Source organism: Ranitomeya imitator, chromosome 6 (genome assembly GCF_032444005.1).
Source record: "Ranitomeya imitator isolate aRanImi1 chromosome 6, aRanImi1.pri, whole genome shotgun sequence".
Classification (NCBI taxonomy): domain Eukaryota; kingdom Metazoa; phylum Chordata; class Amphibia; order Anura; family Dendrobatidae; genus Ranitomeya; species Ranitomeya imitator.
The window spans coordinates 62,776,360-62,802,517 of NC_091287.1; the positions used below are offsets into that span (position 1 = coordinate 62,776,360).

The 26,158-nt window shown below is 45.3% G+C and overlaps 1 protein-coding gene across 1 annotated transcript in view; it reads left to right on the forward strand.

Annotated features, from left to right (window-relative positions):
- The first annotated feature begins 280 nt into the window (after positions 1-280).
- Positions 281-26,158, forward strand: part of PTPRN2 (protein tyrosine phosphatase receptor type N2) — a 1,178,570-nt gene continuing 1,152,692 nt past the window's right edge. The window contains exon 1 of the mRNA XM_069729718.1: positions 281-579. Within this exon, the coding sequence (XP_069585819.1) occupies positions 495-579 (85 nt within the window). The 5' untranslated portion in view covers positions 281-494. The remainder of the gene's footprint in view (positions 580-26,158) is intronic.

Consider the following 26,158-nt stretch of genomic DNA (forward strand, 5'->3'; position numbering starts at 1 on the left):
TTTTTGCTTCATTCTCTTTTGTGTTTTTTTCATTTAAGACATATTAAATGAAGATAATACCAAAGAATTTGTGTTTGCAATCATTTTCAGGAAGAAACTGAGTATTATCTGACAGAATTGCAGGGGTGTCAATACTTTTGGCTACAACTGTATACACACCTATATACTCACACACCGATATATAATGCACACAGATTACATACACCCTGAGGACATGTGCTGCCACCGCCGCTGGAGGAGGAGACCCCCATATACACGGACCCCCGCACAATCCTCCATTGACTCGGTGGAGCGCGGGCAGGCGGCAGCCCATTCATCTCCACAGAGGCCGGGCTCCGGTCATGTGAGCCGCCGGGGGATGTGTCTTGCGGTGGGCGGGCCGGTGCTGGTCGCTGTCCAGGGTGTTGGAGCTGATCCTCCGAGCACTGAGCGCTGCCGTCCTGCTGCCCCCATGCCGCTGATGTTACCAGGCTGATGGATTATTACTCCTCGGCATGATGGGCTCCCTGCACGCCGCTCTCCTCCTCCTCCTCTCGGCGGCTCTTCCTCTCCAGCCTGCAAGTGCGGACTCCAGATTCGGTGAGTGCCCCGTGCTCGGCATGGGGGGCACTGGCTATAGGGGGCTGCAGGGCACCGACACTGGCACCCACCGCCGTCCAGACTGGAGCAAGGGCGAAGGAGGAGCTCCTGGAGGTTGTGGGGGGCACGAAGGGTGGGAGGAGGGCGCTGACATTGAGGGGTTACAGGTTCAGCTACATGCACATACTACATACACACATATACACGTATGTACACACTCACTCACATCTAAACATTTACACACACATGTATAACACACACACGCACGCACGCACGCACGCGTATATATGGGTATAGTGAGTTCATGGAGAGGTGCCCATATCCTGTACCGATGCAGGAGCACATGTCCTCATACTGCCACATATCCCAATACTGCCCCATGTCCCCATACTGCACATGTCCCCATACTGCCACATGTCCTCATACTGCCACATATCCCAATACTGCCCATGTCCCCATACTGCCACATGTCCCCAAACTGCCACATGTCCTCATACTGCCACATGTCCTCATACTGCACATGTCCCAATACTGCACATGTCCCCATACTGCCACATGTCCCCAAACTGCCACATGTCCCCATACTGCACATGTCCCCATACTGCCACATGTCCCCAAACTGCCACATGTCCCCATACTGCACATGTCCCCATACTGCCACATGTCCCCATACTGCACATGTCCCCATACTGCCACATGTCCCCAAACTGCCACATGTCCCCATACTGCACATGTCCCCATACTGCCACATGTCCCCAAACTGCACATATCCTCATACTGCCACATGTCCTCATACTGCACATGTCCCCATACTGCACGTGTCCTCATACTGCCACATGTCCCCATACTGCACATGTCCCCATACTGCACATGTCCCCATACTGCCACATGTCCCCATACTGCACATGTCCCCATACTCCCACATGTCCTCATACTGCACATGTCCCCATACTGCACATGTGCCCATACTGCCACATGTCCTCATACTGCCACATGTCCTCATACTGCACATGTCCCCATACTGCACATGTCCTCATACTGCCACATGTCCCCATACTGCACATGTCCCCATACTGCACATGTCCCCATACTGCCACATGTCCCCATACTGCACATGTCCCCATACTGCCACATGTCCCCATACTGCACATGTCCCCATACTGCACATGTCCTCATACTGCACATGTCCTCATACTGCACATGTCCCCATACTGCACATGTCCTCATACTGCACATGTCCTCATACTGCACATGTCCCCAAACTGCCACATGTCCCCATACTGCCCCATGTCCCCATACTGCACATGTCCCCATACTGCCACATGTCCTCATACTGCCACATGTCCCCATACTGCACATGTCCCCATACTGCACATGTCCCCATACTGCACATGTCCTCTTACTGCACATGTCCTCATACTGCCACATGTCCCCATACTGCACATGTCCCCATACTGCCACATGTCCCCATACTGCCACATGTCCCCATACTGCCCTATGTCCCCATACTGCACATGTCCCCATACTGCACATGTCCCCATACTGCACATGTCCTCATACTGCCCCATGTCCCCATACTGCACATGTCCCCATACTGCCACATGTCCCCATACTGCACATGTCCCCATACTGCACATGTCCCCATACTGCACATGTCCTCATACTGCCCATGTCCCCATACTGCACATGTCCCCAAACTGCCACATGTCCTATCACTGCCACATGTCCCCATACTGCACATGTCCCCAAACTGCCACATGTCCCCATACTGCACATGTCCTCTTACTGCACATGTCCTCATACTGCCCCATGTCCCCATACTGCCACATGTCCCCATACTGCCCTATGTCCCCATACTGCACATGTCCCCATACTGCACATGTCCCCATACTGCACATGTCCTCATACTGCCCCATGTCCCCATACTGCACATGTCCCCATACTGCCACATGTCCCCATACTGCCACATGTCCCCATACTGCCACATGTCCCCATACTGCCCTATGTCCCCATACTGCACATGTCCCCATACTGCACATGTCCCCATACTGCACATGTCCTCATACTGCCCCATGTCCCCATACTGCACATGTCCCCATACTGCCACATGTCCCCATACTGCACATGTCCCCAAACTGCCACATGTCCCCATACTGCCCCATGTCCCCATACTGCACATGTCCCCATACTGCCACATGTCCTCATACTGCCACATGTCCCCATACTGCACATGTCCCCATACTGCACATGTCCCCATACTGCACATGTCCTCATACTGCCACATGTCCCCATACTGCACATGTCCCCATACTGCACATGTCCCCATACTGCCACATGTCCCCATACTGCACATGTCCTCATACTGCACATGTCCTCATACTGCCTCATGTCCCCATACTGCACATGTCCCCATACTGCACATGTCCCCAAACTGCCACATGTCCTAATACTGCCACATGTCCCCATACTGCACATGTCCCCAAACTGCCACATGTCCCCATACTGCACATGTCCCCATACTGCACATGTCCCCATACTGCACATGTCCTCATACTGCACATGTCCCCATACTGCACATGTCCCCATACTGCCACATGTCCCCATACTGCACATGTCCTCATACTGCACATGTCCTCATACTGCCTCATGTCCCCATACTGCACATGTCCCCATACTGCACATGTCCCCAAACTGCCACATGTCCTAATACTGCCACATGTCCCCATACTGCACATGTCCCCAAACTGCCACATGTCCCCATACTGCACATGTCCTCTTACTGCACGTCCTCATACTGCCACATGTCCCCATACTGCACATGTCCCCATACTGCACATGTCCCCATACTGCCACATGTCCCCATACTGCCACATGTCCCCATACTGCCCTATGTCCCCATACTGCACATGTCCCCATACTGCACATGTCCCCATACTGCACATGTCCTCATACTGCCCCATGTCCCCATACTGCACATGTCCCCATACTGCCACATGTCCCCATACTGCCACATGTCCCCATACTGCACATGTCCCCATACTGCACATGTCCCCATACTGCCCATGTCCCCATACTGCACATGTCCCCAAACTGCCACATGTCCTATCACTGCCACATGTCCCCATACTGCACATGTCCCCAAACTGCCACATGTCCCCATACTGCACATGTCCTCTTACTGCACATGTCCTCATACTGCCACATGTCCCCATACTGCACATGTCCCCATACTGCCACATGTCCCCATACTGCCACATGTCCCCATACTGCCACATGTCCCCATACTGCCCTATGTCCCCATACTGCACATGTCCCGATACTGCACATGTCCCCATACTGCACATGTCCTCATACTGCCCCATGTCCCCATACTGCACATGTCCCCATACTGCCACATGTCCCCATACTGCCACATGTCCCCATACTGCACATGTCCCCATACTGCACATGTCCCCATACTGCCCATGTCCCCATACTGCCACATATCCCCATACTGCCACATGTCCCCATACTGCCACATGTCCCCATACTGCCACATATCCCCATACTGCCCATGTCCCCATACTGCCCATGTCCTCATACTGCCCATGTCCCCATACTGCCACATATCCCCATACTGCCCATGTCCTCATACTGCCCATGTCCCCATACTGCCCATGTCCCCATACTGCCCATGTCCCCATACTGCCTCATATCCCCATACTGCCCATGTCCCCATACTGCCCATGTTCCAAAACTGCACATGTCCCCATACTGCCACGTCCCCATACTGCACATGTCCCCATACTGCCCATGTCCCCATACTGTACATGTCCCCATACTGCACGTGTCCCCATACTGCCCATGTTCCCATACTGCCACATATCCCCATACTGCCCATGTCCCCATACTGCCCATGTCCCCATGCTGCACATGCCCCCATACTTCCCCATGTCCCCATCCTTTCACATATCCCCATACTGCTACATATCACCATACTGCCCCATGTCCCCCTACTGCCCCATGTCCCCATCCTGCCACATATCCCCATACTGGACCATGTCTCCATACTGGCCCATGTCCCCATCCTGCCACATATCCCCATACTGCACATGTCCCCATACTGCACAGGTACCCATACTTCACATGTCCCCATACTGCACAGGTGCCCATAATACACATGTCCCCATGCTGCACATTTCCCCATACTGCCCCATGTCCCCATACTGCCCCATATCCCCATCCTGCCACATATCCCCATACTGCTACATATCTCCTTACTGCCCCATGTCCCCTTACTGCCCCCATGTCCCCATCCTGCCACATATCCCCATACTTCACATGTCCCCATACTGCCCCATGTCCTCATACTGCCCCATGTCCCCATACTGCACATGTCCCCATACTGCACATGTCCCCATACTGCCCCATGTCCCATTACTGCCCCCATGTCCCCATCCTGCCACATATCCCCATACTGCACATGTCCCCATACTGCCCCATGTCCCCATACTGCCCCATGTCTCTATACTGCCACATGTCCCCATACTGCACATGTCCCCATACTGCCCCATGTCTCCATACTGCCACATGTCCCCATACTGCCCCATGTCCCCATACTGCCCCATGTCCCCATACTGCACATGTCCCCATACTGCCACATATCCCCATACTGCCCATGTCCCCATACTGCCCATGTCCCCATACTGCCACATATCCCCATACTGCCCATGTCCCCATACTGCCCATGTCCCCATACTGCCTCATATCCCCATACTTCCCATGTCCCCATACTGCCCATGTTCCAAAAGTGCACATGTCCCCATACTGCCACGTCCCCATACTGCACATGTCCCCATACTGCCCATGTCCCCATACTGCACATGTCCCCATACTGCACATGTCCCATACTGCCCATGTTCCCATACTGCCACATATCCCCATACTGCCCATGTCCCCATACTGCCCATGTCCCCATGCTGCACATGCCCCCATACTTCCCCATGTCCCCATCCTTTCACATATCCCTATACTGCTACATATCACCATACTGCCCCATGTCCCCTTACTGCCCCATGTCCCCATCCTGCCACATATCCCCATACTGGCCCATGTCCCCATACTGGCCCATGTCCCCATGCTGCCCCATGTCCCCTTACTGCCCCATGTCCCCATCCTGCCACATATCCCCATACTGCACATGTCCCCATACTGCACAGGTGCCCATACTTCACATGTCCCCATACTGCACACGTGCCCATAATGCACATGTCCCCATGCTGCACATTTCCCCATACTGCCCCATGTCCCCATACTGCCCCATATCCCAATCCTGCCACATATCCCCATACTGCTACATATCTCCATACTGCCCCATGTCCCCTTACTGCCCCCATGTCCCCATCCTGCCACATATCCCCATACTTCACATGTTCCCATACTGCCCCATGTCCCCATACTGCACATGTCCCCATACTGCCCCATGTCTCCTTACTGCCCCATGTCCCCATCCTGCCACATATCCCCATACTGCCCCATGTCCCCATACTGCCCCATGTCCCCATACTGCCCCATGTCTCCATACTGCCACATGTCCCCATACTGCACATATCCTCATATTTCACATGTTCCCATACTGCCCCATGTCCCCATACTGCCCCATGTCCCCATACTGCACATGTCCCCATACTGCCCCATGTCCCCATACTGCACATGTCCCCATACTGCCCCATGTCCCCATACTGCCCCATGTCCCCATACTGCACATGTCCCCATACTGCCCCATGTCCCCATACTGCACATGTCCCCATACTGCACTTGTCCCCATACTGCCCCATGTCCCCATACTGCCCCATGTCCCCATACTGCCCCATGTCTCCATACTGCCACATGTCCCCATACTGCACATGTCCCCATACTGCCCCATGTCCCCATACTGCACATGTCCCCATACTGCACATGTTCCCATACTGCCCCATGTCCCCATACTGCCCCATGTCCCCATACTGCACCATGTCCCCATACTGCACATGTCCCCATACTGCCCCATGTCCTCATACTGCACATGTCCCCATACTGCACATGTCCCCATACTGCCCCATGTCCCCATACTGCCCCATGTCTCCATACTGCCACATGTCCCCATACTGCCCCATGTCCCCATACTGCCCCATGTCCCCATACTGCACATATCCCCATATTTCACATGTCCCCATACTGCCCCATGTCCCCATACTGCCCCATGTCCCCATACTGCACATGTCCCCATACTGCACATGTCCCCATACTGCACATGTCCCCATACTGCCCCATGTCCTCATACTGCACATGTCCCCATACTGCACATGTCCCCATACTGCCCCATGTCCCCATACTGCCCCATGTCTCCATACTGCCACATGTCCCCATACTGCCCCATGTCCCCATACTGCCCCATGTCCTCATACTGCACATGTCCCCATACTGCCCCATGTCCCCATACTGCACATGTCCCCATACTGCCCCATGTCCCCATACTGCCCCATGTCTCCATACTGCCACATGTCCCCATACTGCACATATCCCCATATTTCACATGTCCCCATACTGCACATATCCCCATATTTCACATGTCCCCATACTGCACATGTCCCCATACTGCACATGTCCCCATACTGCCCCATGTCCTCATACTGCACATGTCATGATTGTTTATAACTCATTTCTCCTCTGTCCGTCATATTCCTAGAAATGTCACACAGACTATTACGTACTATATTACTGATGTGAAAATAAGGCTCCTCTGTCATTTCTACATAATTATGATAAATATGCCACATTATTAACAGCTCGTTTCCTGGAAAACTTTATGGGGGTCTGTGTGGCCTTTTACAAAGAGTGGTGCAAGTTTTCCCTGTGATGTGGTCACTGCTGTACTTGCTACGTACTCGCATTGGTTGTGCCTTTAGCTGTTGCTAAGAATTCTATATCGCTAATATTATTGGATCCTATATACCGTATGTCAATTTATCTGAACTGTCACAAGGTCACGATATTGGTGCTTTGTACCATTTATGTCCTGCAAATCCATCCATCCCTCCATCCATCCATCCCTCTCTCCTTCCCTCCCTCCCTTTCTATCTCCATCCAACCCTCCATCCACCATCCATCCCTCCCTCCATCTATCCATCCACACCTCCATCCATCCACTCATCCCTCTCTCCTTATGTCCAACTAATCATCATCCCTACCTTCCTCCATACATACATCCCTTCATCCATCCATTCATCCATCCACTCCTCCATTCATCCATCCCCATCTCCGTTCCTCTATCCATCCATCCACCCATCTATCCATCCATCTATCCCTCTATCCATCCATCCCTCCATCCTTCTCTCCCTCCATCCATTCCTCCACCCACCCATCCATCCATTCCAGACCTCCCTCCTTCCCTTCCATCCATCTGTCCCTTCCTTCCTTCCTTCCTTCCTTCCTTCCTTCCTTCCTTCCTTCCTTCCTTCCTTCCTTCCTTCCTTCCTTCCTTCCTTCCTTCCTTCCTTCCTTCCTTCCTTCCTTCCTTCCTTCCTTCCTTCCTTCCTTCCTTCCTTCCTTCCTTCCTTCCTTCCTTCCTTCCTTCCTTCCTTCCTTCCTTCCTTCCTTCCTTCCTTCCTTCCTTCCTTCCTTCCTTCCTTCCTTCCTTCCTTCCTTCCTTCCTTCCTTCCTTCCTTCCTTCCTTCCTTCCCTCCCTCCCTCCCTCCATCTCTGTTATAATCTTCCTGACCTGTGGTCCTTATTGTTCGGATACCCCCATAAGTGCTGTCCGATGAGGTATGCCGGGATGAATTATGGCTCCACCCTGCTTTTTCTGACTTCCATCAACTGTAGTTATCCGAGCATTTCCGAACATATCTGCGTCCTGAGAACTTCTGCAGAATCCCACCTCTCTCTTATAGCCTTTATGATAAAATCTCTGTCTTACTCTAGCTGGGAAAAAAATGCAAACCTTTCTGTGTCCACTTCTGCTGCTTTGTCGAAGAATTTGATTGACAGTCATGCTTGAAAAGAGGTTCTGCATCATTGTCCAGGAGCCTCTGGTTGTACTTTTCCCTATATGTTCCTATTGAATAAATAGTCATTTTCTTCCTCCTGTTCCCGCCGGTCTGATTATTTACTACGTGAAACGTCAGAAGCTTTATGTTTCTTGTGTTATATTTTACATTTTATGTTTTGAGTTTATCAATAATATAACCTCCAATGGATTATCATAGTCATCATAGGCATCAGTTATCATCCATTGTATATATTAAAAGGGTCATCCAGGCTTGGGGCTCAAATCTGCAATCACTCTGTGACTCCAGACCTGTGAATCCTCACTGTGTGCACAGTGCGCACGGTCACGATTCTCCAGTGCCAATGTCTGGAGCTTACAGTCAGGTAACAGCAAGTAAGTAATTTGCGTACTTCCAGCCACATTTCAACTAGACATGTCTGACCTCACTCAATTAACTTGTACGTCTAGTTGACATGTAACCACATGTATGCAAATCATATATTTGTGGTGATGCGCATGCCCGATCACTTTCCTAGAGTATCCTGACAGCATACACTGTGCGCACTGTGAGGATTCACAATTCTGCAGTCATATAGAGTGACTGCAGACTTTAACCCCAAGTCTGGACAACCCCTTTAAGTAAAAAAAAAGTTTTCTCAATTGTTCCTTAAAAAATAAACTTCAAGCAAATCTTGAAAATATTTTTTTCTTACTCAGCTTAATTACCCCCTCCAATATCTACCCCACCAACAGTATGTAGAGTGATGACCTGAACTAATTGGGCCTAAATGAGGCAGTCTTTGAGCTCACAAGCTCCTTTCCTGGGTTCTATCAAGACAAAGTTGGGTTGGATAAAGGAAACCATTCTCTGCGTTAGCACATGAGAGGAGCTGAGTGTGAAGGAGGCTGGCTTTGTGCTCATTTCTCTAGCTAAGCCTGCTCCTCCCGTATCATACGCAATGTATAGCCAGAGAATTGAGCCGATGGCCTTCCCTCATTCATATGTTCTTCTGATCACGTGCCAATACTAGAAATATTGTCCTATGTCCACCATAAACTGGAGGAGGACCTCCTGGGACCCAGGACTATATCTTGTGATTGAAGATTGCGCTACTATTCAGATGTAAAGTATATTGGTGAGCCGCATAACTTACTACTGTAGTCAAAAGTTGTAGTCAAAAGTCAACAAGTAGTTTTGTTAAGATACAAAACTCCTATAAAAGATCCAGGTAAAAAAGAGCTGGAGAGACCTTAACATCTCAGCGTCCGGGGTTATTGACCTACATTTTGCTCCACTTGCTGCTTGTAGGTGGTATTGTATAATAATAATTGGGTTATATGACGCTGGGTTATCTTTGTGGGTCATGCGGTTAGTATCTGTGTGCCGTAAAGCATGTTCCCACATCTTATGTTTCCTAACATTATACCTTGTGTGTTATTTTCTATGAAGTACTGGTCACAAGTGCGGCTGCTAAATAACCTCATAACGCGCTCCGCAGAGAGCTGGAGACAAAGCGACATATATATTAGAGGCTGTAATCTGGCCCGGCACGGCAGCCCCCCGGCCTCAGTGACACATTGCAGCCGCGATGGCATAATTTGACATGACAGGGTTGGATGACTCGGCCGCGTGGTGCAACATCACTGAATCTTATTGTATACGCAGACCTGTCTGGTGCCAGTGCCGAGCTGCTGCATGTCTCTACAAGGGAATTTTAATTCTAACTGTATAATTATTACGGTATTTTCTTATATTTTTGGGATATTTTGGTAAAATAACCAAATACCGGACAATCGGTATGTGTCTAGGCACTCCATATAACATGACAAAGATTGGGAGATGAACGCCCATATTTACCCATAATAACTGGTGAAGCGCGTATTTCGTCTTTTTTCTTCTTCTTCTTATTCTTTTTGTTCTTCTTCCCTTCTCCCCCACTCGTCTGCCTTAGCCGCTATTCTAAAATGTGTATTTGGCTTAATGGAACAGATATGGCTACTCATGGCCCAGCAGCAGGGGCATAACTACAATAGGTGCAGTGATTGCAATCGCACCCGGGCCCTGGAGCCTTAGGGGCCCAAAAAGTCTCTTAGGCCTATGTGAAAAGGAAAAGAATGCTAGCTGACCGCTACATCAGGAAAGTCCAGTGTGAATGGAACCACGTTCGGGCTGTGCGTGTAAACATAGGGCAAAAAAGATGCAGGTGTTCGAAACGCGTCACATTTGCTGTATATCTTTCACCAATGACTTTTTACTATGTTTTTAAATATACGTCAATAAAGAAGGAACAAGATTTTTTATCTGCATCCTGGAGCTGTAACAAGTCTGCATCTTTTTTTTTTTTTCGCTATATGAAAAGACCATTACTAATGAACCATTAAAGACTTTCAATAATTGGGGGCCCCTTTGGGGCTTTTGCATTGGGGCCCATGAGCTTTAAGTTACATTATAGAAGAATATTTGGTGCGTTGCACACTGGCTTCCCCAAAATGCTCAAACTTCTGAAAAAACTGGCACATCTTGCATCAGCACTCTGGGGTTAAAGGTGTTGTCGACTTTTAGAAAAGTGATGCCCAACTTTTTTCTTTAACGCAAAAAAACTAAATCAATTAGCAATTACCGTCCATTGCAGCACTGGGGCTGCACTGTTTCCCCACTGCTGGTCCCATCTCAGTGCATCAACAGCTCACATCACCGCTGCAGTCAGTCATTGAGCTCAGCAACTTACCCAATGCTGACTGCATGAGCTGCTGAGCTCAGTGATTGGCTGCAGCGGTGATTTGAGCTGTTAATATGATGTCACCGCTGCATCCAAAACACTGAGAATGGGGCAGCGGTGAAGAGCCTGTGCTGGACACGAGGCGGAGGGTGAATATTATATGATTGTGTTATTCTACGTTTCAGAAAAGTTTTGGGGTTCACTTTTCTAAAAGTGGATACCCCTTTTAAGAATGGCTTATGAAACTTTAGAATCAAACTTCTGTTTAGCCTGAGGCGGAGGGGGAACATGGTGTTTTATGACACAAGATGTGTGTGGTGCACCACCCCGAGACCAACACTGCAAACTCGGGGTACCTGGCACCAAGAACATAGGACCCCAGCATTTAGCCTGGTGTCCAGGTCTCCAAGTACCAACATCTTCCCTTTCTGCCAGTGCCTTATGGAGCTCCAGATATCTTCTCAGTCAGCGACACTCCAGGTGAACGGCAGTTCTTCTACCAGGCTAAGCCCCCTGCGTCTGCACCATGGTAACCGAGACCACTATTCAGCACCTTCGACGTATTAATAGACCAGTAATGCTCGGCTCTCCATGTGGCCTCCATTACTCTGTTAGTAGGTTTCTGCTCTGAGCAGGTTAGGATCAAGGCTGGGAAAGGCCGAGATGAAAACAGCTGCCTGACATATCGGGTTGTTAGAGATGCGGAGGTCTCTCCGTTCTGAAGTTTTTTTGGAGTAAAAAACAGGAAAAGTATAAAAGAAAAATCTATTGTGGTCCCGAGTTTGGATCCCGGCCTTGGATGCAATAATTAGCGAGATTTCCTCGGTTTGGTCAGCTGCTGTCACTATGGAGACGTTTGAGTTGAGAGACGCTTTGTCTGTCTCGAGCTAATTAAATGAAGCAGAAAACCCCGAGCAGGTGGGGAGAGGAGAAAGGTAATGGCGCATTATGGAGAGTGATTAGCAGTCGTGACGGCTTTATTCCTCTCTGTGGCGATACGTTTATTACATCATTCTGACAAAACTGATTTTTTTTTTCTTAAATCTAGGACAGTTTTGGATTATTTCCACAGCAACAGGTTTGGAATTATGTACAACGTGTACTTTATTATGTCTGGCTGAGGCCCAGTTCAAATTTGCGTATTTGCCGCGTGTCAGTGGCTCTGTCTGAAGCAGTTGACCACGTTTTATCGCTCGCTTCTAGAAGGCGGACACTGCCGAAACGGTGACCAGACAGAGCACAAAGTGACTCCGTCTGCCTTATTAAAGTCAATGGTCCCATCGGGGATTGTGCCTGAATCCCGTTTTTCTGAACTTCATACAGAAGCCCAGACATCACCACCGACGTGATCCACATATGAACATAACCTTAGTAATGATACATTCACATAACCGTATTTTATGATCTATATTATTGTCAAGAGACCAGGAAAATGGACTAAAATATGCTGGTGTGAATATGGGTTAAGACAGCAAATTTTCATGATAAAATTGACTTCATAGATGGGAGAGTCAAGAGACCGACAGCTACAGTATCTATGGGCGTCTTCTGATGCATCGGTGAGTCCGACAGATCTAGGCGGAGGATTGCATTGCGATGTCGCTGCTGCACCAGGGTTGTTTTTGGTACAGGGGTTTCGCAAATAAAAAGTGAGTATTTTTTCCCATGTTTTTATGCCAGAAAAGTCCCAAATACATTGATCTATTCCATTGTGTGAATTGAAATTCATATTTTGCCTATAAACTAACAATTAGCGTCTTAGGCTACTTTCACACTAGCGTCGGATTCGGCCCGTCGCATTGCGTCGGGCTGAGATTCCGACGCTAGCGTTTGTTGTGCTGCACAACGGAGGCAGCGGATGCATTTCTCCGGCGCATCCGCTGCCCCATTGTAAGGTGGAGGCGGAGTTCCCGCCGCGCATGTGCGGTCGGAAAAAGCGGTCCATCGGCTGCAAAAAACGTTACATTTAACGTTTTTTGCTCCCGGCGGTCCGCCACAACACGGCGCAACCGTCGCAAGACGGTTGTGACGTGTGTCAATACGTCGCAATGCGTCGGTAATGTAACTCTATGGGGCAAAAACGCATCCTGCAAACAACTTTGCAGGATGCGTTTTTTTCCCTAAACGACGCATTGTGACGTATTAAAAAAAACACCAGTGTGAAAGTAGCCTAAGTCGTCCATTTTTGCGTCTAAAAAAAATGACAAGGTAAATGATATATCCTTCCTTAAATGGCATTACCATCTTGTACGCTTACAGCATATCCCTCAGGATAAGCCAAAATGGATAGTAGAAGTGACATGCATTGTGAGAACTGGGCCCCTGGCACGCTGTTGTCAAGGGAGAAGATTTGAAAATTCCCATAGAAATTAATTTGTGGAAATCACTTTTACTATGCCATAGATACATAAAATGGGAATATCAAAGGTGGCCAGTATCTGTAGTTACGGCATTATATATATATATATCCGCCATGCAGTTCCAGAAATATGGGCCTTTTTAATTAGTGCTGATTTTTATGGGCTTTACCAAGAGGGCGTAACTCAGAGGGTAATTGTGCAGAGCAGCTTAGAGCCATGCCCCGAGAGAATCATGTGAACCACGCCCCCTTGGCAAAGAACAGAAAAATTTGCACTAATTGAAAAGGTCCATCTACTATATAATTGTCTAAGGGTCACTTCCGTCTGTCTGTCTGTCCTTCTGTCACGGTTATTTATTCGCTGATTGGTCTCGCCAGCTGCCTGTCATGGCTGCCGCGACCAATCAGCGACGGGCACAGTCCGGAAAAGAAAATGGCCGCTCCTTACTCCCCGCAGTCAGTGCCTGTCGCCCGCATACTCCCCTCCTGTCACCGCTAACACAGGGTTAATGCCGGCGGTAGCAGACCGCGTTATGCCGCGGGTAACGCACTCCGTTACCGCCGCTATTAACCCTGTGTGTCCCCAACTTTTTACTATTGACGCTGCCTATGCGGCATCAATAGTAAAAAATGTAATGTTAAAAATAATAATAAAAAAAAACCTGCTATACTCACCCTCCGTAGCAGCTCGCGCCGGCCACCATCTTCCGTTGCAGTTTCCGGTGGCAGAAGGACCTGCCATGACGTCACGGTCATGTGACCGTGACGTCATCACAGGTCCTGCGCTAATACCAACCCTGGGACCGGAGCCTGCCGTGGACTACAAGGGGCCCTCGGAAAGGTGAGTATGTGTTTATTTTTTATTTTTTCACCTGTGACAAACCTGGCTGGGCAATATACTACGTAGCTGGGCAATATACTTCGTCACTGGGCAATATACTACGTGGCTCTGTGCTGTATAATACTTCGCTGTGCAATATACTACATGGCTGGGCAATATACTATGTGGCTCTGTGCTTTATACTACGTCACTGGGCAATATACTACGTCACTGGGCAATATACTACGTGGCTGCGCAATATACGTAGCTCAGCAATATACTATGTGGCTGCGCAATATACTGCGTCACTAGGCAATATACTACGTGACTGGGCAATATACTATGTGTCTGGGCAATATACTACGTGGCTGGGCAATATACTACGTGACTGGGCAATATACTATGTGTCTGGGCAATATACTACGTGGCTGGGCAATATACTACATGTCTGGGCAATATACTACGTGGCTGGGCATATACTTCGTAACTGGGCAATATACTACATCACTGGGCAATATACTACGTGACTGGGCAATATACTACGTGGCTGGGCAATATACTACGTGGCTCTGTGCTATATACTATGTGGCTGGGCAATATACTACGTGGCTGGGCAATATACTGCGTCACTAGGCAATATACTACGTGACTGGGCAATATACTATGTGTCTGGGCAATATACTACGTGGCTGGGCAATATACTACGTGACTGGGCAATATACTATGTGTCTGGGCAATATACTACGTGGCTGGGCAATATACTACATGTCTGGGCAATATACTACGTGGCTGGGCATATACTTCGTAACTGGGCAATATACTACATCACTGGGCAATATACTACATGTCTGGGCAATATACTACGTGGCTGGGCATATACTTCGTAACTGGGCAATATACTACATCACTGGGCAATATACTACGTGACTGGGCAATATACTACGTGGCTGGGCAATATACTACGTGGCTCTGTGCTATATACTACGTGGCTGGGCAATATACTACGTGGCTGGGCAATATACTATGTGGCTGGGCAATATACTACGTGGGCTGTGCAATATATTACGTGGACATACATATTCTAGAATACCCGATGCGTTAGAATCGGGCCACCATCTAGTCTTGAATAAATGTGGTGTGGTTGTAAGGAAAATCTGCAGCCAGTCCTCCCCTAGAAGACATTGCTTAAAATCTGGCAACCCTGAGACAATGTGAATAATTTGTGAGATAGTTTTGAAATCTGGGACAAATTTCCACTTCTTAGATTATAAAGCCAGGTCCAAAATCCATTTTCCTCCTGACCCCCCACCCCCACTCTGTGTGCACATTGTATGTTCTAGTAATTTTAAATTATTAATCAGAATAATTAAAACAGAGAATAAACTTTTCTCCTATTTCTATCCGAATCCCAGCAATTTCTATAGAGGACGGTCATTGTAGTAAGAACATTGAGAATCAGGTGTTGTTATTTATGTAATAATAGATTCTCCGGAGATTTTACAGTTTGCAGATTATTTCCGGAGAGCTGAACGCTTTCTCAGCATCAGAAAATGTTCTCTAATATGGAAATGGAGCCTAAATATAGCAGTATTGATAAGCAGCTTGTGCGACAAAAGGTTGCCTTATCTCTTCTCCCAGGAGCTCGCCATGGAAAGAGAACAGGCACATATGTGGCAGACGGACGGATAAGGTTTCTGTGTGTGGCCCGAATGAATTATATTGATATTTAAATATTGGAGTTAAGTGCACGGAAAATGTGTTATTGATCATATGAACTGCTGGACCTCGCTGTATGATCTAGGCTAGCTTTCACATAGGTTACTGTTTACTATATATGAGAAATCAAATGTCATTTTATTGTGGGTAAAAGTAGATTTTTGGCTGAATGAAATTTTAGATTTAAGGGGTTATACCACGTTTGGACGTTATGACTTCCTGATCGCTTGGTCACCCCCTGACTCACAGGTGCCCTCGTGGTCTGCTGCTGTTAGAGGCATGGCATGGGGGCCCCAAGGATAGTGGGGGTCCTAGGCAGCTGCCTAGTCTGCCTGCCCCTAACGCCGGCCCTGGCCCCATGTAAATTGGAGTGGTGCTCGATCTTGTGCACCTCTGTTCCACTAATGGGAGTGCCGAAGACCAGCTGAACTGCTCTAGTCCCATATAGAATGAATGGAGCTGCAGAGTCTCACTTTTTGGGTCCCAGTAGTCGTATCTCCAGTGATCAGGAAGTTATCCCCTATATGTTGGATTGCGTCTTAACTAGGTAAAACCCCTTTGAGCTGGAATTACACCCATAATTTAAAATTTGGCCATATATTAGTAAGTTAGAAGTGTGCACAGTAGCCAAATTTTGGTATTTATGCTTCTTTAACTTATAGAGATATTAATATTTTCTATACAGTTGTGGCAGTTTTTGGACAGGATTTGCCGCCCTATTGTTTGTCACTTTTAATTATTTTTGGGGAAAGTTATGAATATCTCTCACGGTATCAGCAGGTGATAACATTGTGACAGCTTCATTAACAGTTCCTGAGATGCTAATATAAAAGTGACAACCAATATGGCTGAAAGTTTACCTTCTACCCTCCATCTGCATAAAACTTTATTGTAATGGTAATCTTTGTTTAAAATTAAAAATGTGTTGAAAATGATCACTGCACATAGCGGACATTTCATTAACAAGGTCTAAGAGGGTATTTGTGCATCACCTTATAAGAAATAAATCTAAGCAGTAAGTGATTAGCTCTAACGGGTAAGAATAGGGCATAAAGACGAGCACAGAAGTTTTAAAATTTTAACTGGAAGTGAGTGGCTCCACACTTCTGTGCTGTATAATATACCTTCTGTGTTTTTCTAGGCTGCATGCTCTGGCAGAACCTGTGGACCTGGGTCATATGACATCGATGACATCATCACTGGTCCTTCTGCACTTCTATGTTGCTTCCTGCTTTTGATTGGTCATTGTTATGCAGGAAGCAGAAGTACACGCCCCCTGTGAAAAGTACCTATTAACACCCACTTGGAATTTACTAAAGTTATCTCATTAGGTGGCAGATATTTGATTGCTAATATCTCCGCAACACAAAAAGGCCAACTTTAAATTAAAAATTTAAGGTTTGGTTATGCTCTTCAGCCACCATGACATGGTGCGTACAGGTCAACATGAAAATTGGGTGAAATGTCTTCTTTAACATAATTTAATTATTTCAGCCAAGTAAAGTACAGTAAAGCGTAAAAAGTGATGAAAACAGAGACCAAAACATTACTGCAGTGCGAAAATGGGTCATGCTGGCAGGTTTGATGGGCAACGTAGAAAGTAATGCTTCTAAAGCTGGATTCTTTTAAAATATAATACCTGGAAAATGCTTCGGTTCTGACTGGTGGGAAAATATACCGAGAGCTATTGAAGTCCTGATTGATTCTGAAATGGAAAATTACAGAAATTCTGGATTATTGGCTCATGCTGGCCAGAGGTCTTATTGACACCTATGATCAGAGAAACATCTCCTTGTCTTCAGACTTCCCAATTTGCCAGCACTGTCAGCACAGCGGTGCTCTGAGTAGTCTCTTTTCTATAAGAAACATATGATAGTTTATAGAAAATAGATCTGCAGCATGGTACGGGTTTGTTTTTCCAACTTATGTCAAAGATATAAAGAAAGAACAAAGCAGATGAATTGTCATATACATGTTACCCTGGTGCCAGGGAAAAATACATTTTGTTTGTTGAAAAGGAGATCCAGCCTCCTCTCCATCTCAGCGGCTCAGAAAGTTCCTCCCATCCAAGAGCCGGACCACAAGTCTGAATAGCGGCCTTTTAATTATATTATATTTCGAAGGAATCAAACACATCTGATTTATGATGATAAGGGTTGTTGGTAACGAGATAACATATTTAAAGGTTGTCTAGTAGCTGGAAAGAAAAAGAACAGTTACAAATAATATAAACAATATTGCAACTAATACAATACAAAATGCATAAAAATATAATAATTCATGATATTAATTAGAGTTGAGTGAATAAATTTGAGTAGAATTGAATTTGATGTAATTTGTTTCTGCTCTGACTCAACAAAGGGCCGAAGTAGGCTATCAAATGGTTAAAAAACCTTTAGACTTACCATATCTTATGCTACCTAACCGCTCGTCTTTCCGACCCCACCGCTCCTCATCGTCGCCCGTCCAATCTTGGTTGCAAGTTCTGATTCCCAAACCTGACTCTTTCGCATTGAGCCAGAACTTCCGCTTCTGATGACGCCCGGGACGGTTCTGGGCAAGGTCATGGCGCACATCGTTACATCATGAAGTCATGATATTTTGTTGAGCGGTGAGAATAAGGATTTTTTTTGTATCGTATGTTTATAATGCATAATAAGGTAAATATTAAATTTGCTGAGAAGTTATTCGAATTTCCTGCAAAAAAAAAAAACTTGCAAACAGACGAATTAAAATTTTTATCTATCGATGCACTCATGTCTAATATTAATATAAATTCAAATTGCAAAGTGAAAAGTAGGAAATCCTTTTCATCTTTTCACCGATTCAGCGTAGATGCTCAGGCAGTTTCTGCTGTTCTTGTTTTTGTTACAAATTACTGGATAACCCCTTTAAAGAGAATCTGTCAGCAGGATTTCACCCTCCAAACTATTTGGGTATGTGCACACCTAGAAAGCTCCTCTGCGGATTTTTCCGCAGCGGATTTGATAAATCCGCAGTGCAAAACCGCTGCGGTTTTTACTGCAGATTTATCGCGTTTTTTTTATTGCGGATTCCGCTGCGGTTTTACATCTGCAGTTTTCTATTGGAACAGGTGTAAAAACGCTGCGGATTCCGCACAAAGAATTGACATGCTGCGGAAAATAAAACGCTGCGTTTCCGCGCGTTTTTTTCCACAGCATGGGCACAGCGTTTTTTGTTTCCCATAGGTTTACATTGTACTGTGAACTCATGGGAAATTGCTGCAGATCCGCAGCTGCGGAAACGCTGCAGATCCGCAGCAAAATCCACAGCATGTGCACATACCCTTAATATGCACAAGTAGCTCTTTCAAAGACAAGTCCAGTAATACCTTTACATGACCTGTCCATTCCTTCATTAGTGAGAAATCAGCATTTGAATTGATATAAATGAAGCTGAAGGACTATGGTAGATCTCAAGCATCTGTCACTCCAGCTCTATCCCCCCCACCCAGCTCCGTCTCCTCCTCCTTGGCTGACAGCCACTATGCTGTGTGACTTTAGGAAATGGAGCTGTCAGTCAAGCAAGAGAAGGCGGTGCTAGGCTGGGAATAGAGCTGGAGTGACAGAGGCTTCGGATCTACAAATAGTTCTCCAGCCTCATTTGCATATCAATTCTAACTCTGATTTCTCAGTAATGGAGGAACGGACTGACCATGTACATATATTGCTGGACTTGCCTTTGAAAGAGCTACATGTCCATGTAAACAGTTTAGTGGGGGAAATCCCGCAGACATGTTCCCTTTAAGTAATGAAACATGACGTCCATAACGTTGCGGTAGTCTTAGGCATGTGTGCACGATGCTTTACCTGCGTCACTCACTTTATAACTCATACTGTATATTTAAATCATATAGATGAATACATTGAGGCAACTTTAGCTCCCTAAATGCGTCAGAATTCTAGCTTAATGTCTGCCATAGAGCCGGCCTACATGTCTCACTCAAGAGTTATTGGTTTAAAGGGAATTTTGCTGCTACATAGACAATGAGGGAAGTCTCAGAGGAAAAGGGAAGAAAGAGCCCTGGCCTAAATGCACCACATTGTGACAAATTTTTGATACAAAAAACACTTCCAAAATAAGCCAAGAGGCGGCATAAAGTTATACAAAAGTGTCCAAAACGTGCCAAATGTGTGCCATTGTGAAAAATCTCACCAGTGCATCTTGTCTAATATCAAGCTGTCTAAATTTTAACTGAGTCTGTCTGTACAATATGACTTATCAAACCAAGCACATGGGCATGGTGCACCCTAGGCATAACCAAGCAGCTCAATGCACCTTCGCGCCTAATTGTTTTCTATTGTTCTTTTAGCTCTTGAAAGGCCAGAGCTGTCAATCAAGGAAGAGGGGGCGGAGATAGATGAAAATCATGTAGATGGAAAGTTGTATTGAGCTGTTTGGCCACACCAAGGGTGCACAGAGTGCATGTGCTTGGTGTGAACAGTCATTTCATGCAGAAAGACTCTCTTTAAGAAGATGTTATTAAATCGGCCTCATTAGTTCCAGTAAGGTAAATAATAAATCAGTAGAATATTGCAAATATATTGTCATTTTTTGGGGGGATGTGGGCGCTGATATTGAGGACAGTGACGAATCGATTATTCATACATATCTGTACATAGCTACAATCGATAAGGAAGTGTTCATGATACATATCCTCAACCATTTAAAAGAAAACCTGTTAAAAAATGTCTTAAATTCTCTTGGCAAATGATTATCACTTCAATATTTCTGGAGTATTTATGACATTGAAGAGGTTGTCCACTATTTTCCATTGATGACCAATCCTTAGGATAGAAAAAAAGCTTGTTAAGCGGGCACCATCATATATTTATAATGTAATCTTGTGGGATCACTACTATGCATGTAAAAACACAGATTGCACCGCAGTTTATAAGAAGAAAAAGCACATGCAAATAAATGTAGGATCACCACTCAAAATTTCAACAAAATCTCCAAAAGTTTATTTCACATACCAAAAATGACATTACACGCAAGTTAAAAACATTTAAAATGTTCCACTTGGGAACATGTCTGTCAAATCCAATATCATAACCATATAAATAGTATCCAAATCGATACAAAAGTATAAACCGTTCCCGGCTGCAGATGACAATATTCTCAGAAAATATACATATATTTACTATGCTGCAAACTGATTGCAGTACCATACATGCAGTATATAAGGACCATATAGTGAGAGCAGGGTGAGCCAAAATGTACAGAAATGCAGACCGTTAAAATACTTGTGCACTCCACATGGGGGTCTACAGAGATGCTTATGCCTGCAATAAAGCATGTAATATCCTTGACATGATATAGAGCTGGAAATCAAAGTTTAAATACATCTCATACTTCACCCTAATCAGTCCTACAGTCCACTAGCGTCACCCCTTGGTCATATATGCAGCAGTGCAGTCCGGGAACCATAAGTAGGATTACAGAACCCACGCGTTCCGACACCCTGAGGTGTCTTTCTCAAGGCGGTAATGTCAAATATGAACGCTACTAAGCCTTTTATAGATACCTTAATTACAACGGATCAGCCTTTACACAGCTGAGGGAAGCGGTAGCGTCTGACGTCACTGGCGTATTAAGGCAACCCGGAAATAGAAGTCTGCGGTCACGGGCCATACTGCGCCTGCGTGCGTGACACAGCAACCTTAGTTCCTTTATACTTATGGTTCCCGGACTGCACTGCTGCATATATGACCAAGGGGTGACGCTAGTGGACTGTAGGACTGATTAGGGTGAAGTATGAGATGTATTTAAACTTTGATTTCCAGCTCTATATCATGTCAAGGATATTACATGCTTTATTGCAGGCATAAGCATCTCTGTAGACCCCCATGTGGAGTGCACAAGTATTTTAACGGTCTGCATTTCTGTACATTTTGGCTCACCCTGCTCTCACTATATGGTCCTTATATACTGCATGTATGGTACTGCAATCAGTTTGCAGCATAGTATATATATGTATATTTTCTGAGAATATTGTCATCTGCAGCCGGGAACGGTTTATACTTTTGTATCGATTTGGATACTATTTATATGGTTATGATATTGGATTTGACAGACATGTTCCCAAGTGGAACATTTTAAATGTTTTTAACTTGTGTGCAATGTCATTTTTGGTATGTGAAATAAACTTTTGGAGATTTTGTTGAAATTTTGAGTGGTGATCCTACATTTATTTGCATGTGCTTTTTCTTCTTATAAACTGCGGTGCAATCCTTAGGATAGGTCATCAATGTCTGATTGATTGAGGTCCGACACCCGCCACCCCACCTATCAGCCAGATCTGCTCGATTGCGGAACTGCTCCATCTTCTGATAGTGGCCGCGACGGGGTACTACACATCCGCCTCCTATTGATTTGAATAGAAGACTGATGTGTAGTACCTTGCCGCGGCCACTATCAGAAGATGGAGCAGATCTGGCCGCCATCTCCGAGAACAGCTGATCGGCGGGTGGTGGACCCTAACCAATCAGATATTGATGACCTATCCTAAGGAAAAAGCAGTGGACAACCTCTTGGAAAAAAAAAGTGTTACTAATTGGTTGATATCTTCCAAATTTTTTTTCTTTTAAACCCCCATTATCTACGTGCTCCATGTCTTCCGCTTCACAACCAGAAGGCAGAATATAAAATATTATTTTCCATTTCTTCACTGATATTAATATTAAACTGGTTCATAAATGTTCATATTGCAAGTCATTTTATTTGTAAACCATCCCCACATGATTGTGGTATATCTTCCTACTGACGTGGCATGGTTTGAGTTAATATTCATGGCGTACACCCTCATCCTCCCGTACAAATCACATTGCTCCCCCGCTCCTTACTTCGTTCCTTCCAATTGTTCCATGTTTGATTGATGAGGTCATTAAAGATTGAAGTGATTCTTGGGAATAGTGCAGCTGCTTTATTGTATATTGAGGATGTCAGCAGATATTTCCACTGGCTTATTTCATTTCATAGAAGAAGTAAATATACAATAGACAGAAAACTAATGTACGATATACAATGAGGATTTATAGGGAAGAACGCGAACAAAAAGATGACAAATGAGGGAATTTAATGCGTCTCGTAAAGAAATCATTGGTGAAATGCTCGGTATTAATCTTCAAAACATAATGTTTTAGGTATCAATAATCAATTAATTTTAGACTCCATGCTAAGCCTCATTCACACTTCCAATTGTTCCACGTATGAGAAAAATGGACCGAATACTGTGATCAGACTTTGATTAGTGTGGTCCGAGTGTCATCTGATTTTTTCCTATGTTGAAAAAAAAAAATGAATTTGTTTCCGTGGATTATGAGCCCTTGCGGGCAGGGTCCTCTCTCCTTCTGTACCAGTCGTCACTTGTATTGATTAAGATTACTGTACTTGTTTTTTATTATGTATACTCCTCCCCTCACATGTAAATAACATGGAATAAATGGCGCTATAATAATAAATAATAATAATCTTCTCCATTCTGACAGACCTTGAAAATTGGGCAGCACTCGGATGTCATCCAAGTTCAGTCTGATTTTATTAGGGACCCTTTGACTTACATTGCCGATTTAGATCCTATAATTGTGATTGATATGTGTGAGTTGGATCAAAATTCCTATTGATCTAACATAAGATTTACTTAATTAATCTTAAGAGTTTTTTTAATTTTAGTTAAAAATACATATTTTACTTTTAACTTTTTTTGTAGTACTTGCTGTTTTGTTTTTTTATGCTGTGGGCAAATTGTGATTTTTTTTTTTGGGGGGGGGGTGATTACTATGAATTGGCAGGGAAATGTAGTGGTCTTTACAGAAACATAACCTGAGACCCCTCCAAGCGATCAATGGTGTATGGAACCAAAGACTTACTTTCTCACATGGTAATTTTCACTTTGATTGCTGCCTTTTCTCCTCTGCTTCCATTTGCCACCTGAGGTATAATTATTATTATAATTTATTTATATAGCGCCATTGATTCCATATGAGGGAAAATCTATCTACATATCTGATGGATGATTGCTCCTTAGTTCTACCAGAGAGAGGTCGCCTCGTCATGGCTGATGGGCTCATATGAAGTGACCAGTTTAATAAGAATCGGTACATTCTGTATAACAGCTTGCACCTGTTCACACTTAGTAACATAGTAACATAGTAACATAGTTAGTAAGGCCGAAAAAAGACATTTGTCCATCCAGTTCAGCCTATATTCCATCATAATAAATACCCAGATCTACGTCCTTCTACAGAACCTAATAATTGTATGATACAATATTGTTCTGCTCCAGGAAGACATCCAGGCCTCTCTTGAACCCCTCGACTGAGTTCGCCATCACCACCTCCTCAGGCAAGCAATTCCAGATTCTCACTGCCCTAACAGTAAAGAATCCTCTTCTATGTTGGTGGAAAAACCTTCTCTCCTCCAGACGCAAAGAATGCCCCCTTGTGCCCGTCACCTTCCTTGGTATAAACAGATCCTCAGCGAGATATTTGTATTGTCCCCTTATATACTTATACATGGTTATTAGATCGCCCCTCAGTCGTCTTTTTTCTAGACTAAATAATCCTAATTTCGCTAATCTATCTGGGTATTGTAGTTCTCCCATCCCCTTTATTAATTTTGTTGCCCTCCTTTGTACTCTCTCTAGTTCCATTATATCCTTCCTGAGCACCGGTGCCCAAAACTGGACACAGTACTCCATGTGCGGTCTAACTAGGGATTTGTACAGAGGCAGTATAATGCTCTCATCATGTGTATCCAGACCTCTTTTAATGCACCCCATGATCCTGTTTGCCTTGGCAGCTGCTGCCTGGCACTGGCTGCTCCAGGTAAGTTTATCATTAACTAGGATCCCCAAGTCCTTCTCCCTGTCAGATTTACCCAGTGGTTTCCCGTTCAGTGTGTAATGGTGATATTGATTCCCTCTTCCCATGTGTATAACCTTACATTTATCATTGTTAAACCTCATCTGCCACCTTTCAGCCCAAGTTTCCAACTTATCCAGATCCATCTGTAGCAGAATACTATCTTCTCTTGTATTAACTGCTTTACATAGTTTTGTATCATCTGCAAATATCGATATTTTACTGTGTAAACCTTCTACCAGATCATTAATGAATATGTTGAAGAGAACAGGTCCCAATACTGACCCCTGCGGTACCCCACTGGTCACAGCGACCCAGTTAGAGACTATACCATTTATAACCACCCTCTGCTTTCTATCACTAAGCCAGTTACTAACCCATTTACACACATTTTCCCCCAGACCAAGCATTCTCATTTTGTGTACCAACCTCTTGTGCGGCACGGTATCAAACGCTTTGGAAAAATCGAGATATACCACGTCCAATGACTCATTATTGGACTCACGTCCAATGCTTTATTCCGTTAAGTAATGCTGGTCAGTTTTTTTTTATTAAACAGCTGTATGCCTTGTCCTTCCATGCTTCTCTCCATTTGTTATCAGGAGCACGACATACTTATAAAGTTGATATCTGCTCATTCTGGGCAATCAGACTCCTCTTTGTAATCTCTTTGTACAGAACAGATTTCTCCAGTCATTGCATAATTGTAAGATATTCCTAAGAGTGGTACTTGAAAAAAACATGGGTTCAGAATACTAAGCTTGTCGCTCTGTAAAAGAACTGCATTACTGACAAATATGATATTAACTTGACATTTAGAAGATTACTGTGATTTTGGATACTGCAAGTAAAGTTGGTGAAAATAAGAACCTTGGGGGAAATTGATCAAGTCCTGAACTCAGGATCTAGTGGGAGCAGGCCCAACAAATGTACCATAATTTAGGACAGCAAATGTTGTAACAGAAAAAGGAGCAAATAGCTTATTGCAGACATAGATTTCATTTTCCAGCAGGCAGATAGGTGCCACATTCATTATAGGGATTTCCAGACTTGGGGCTGAAGTCATTTTTG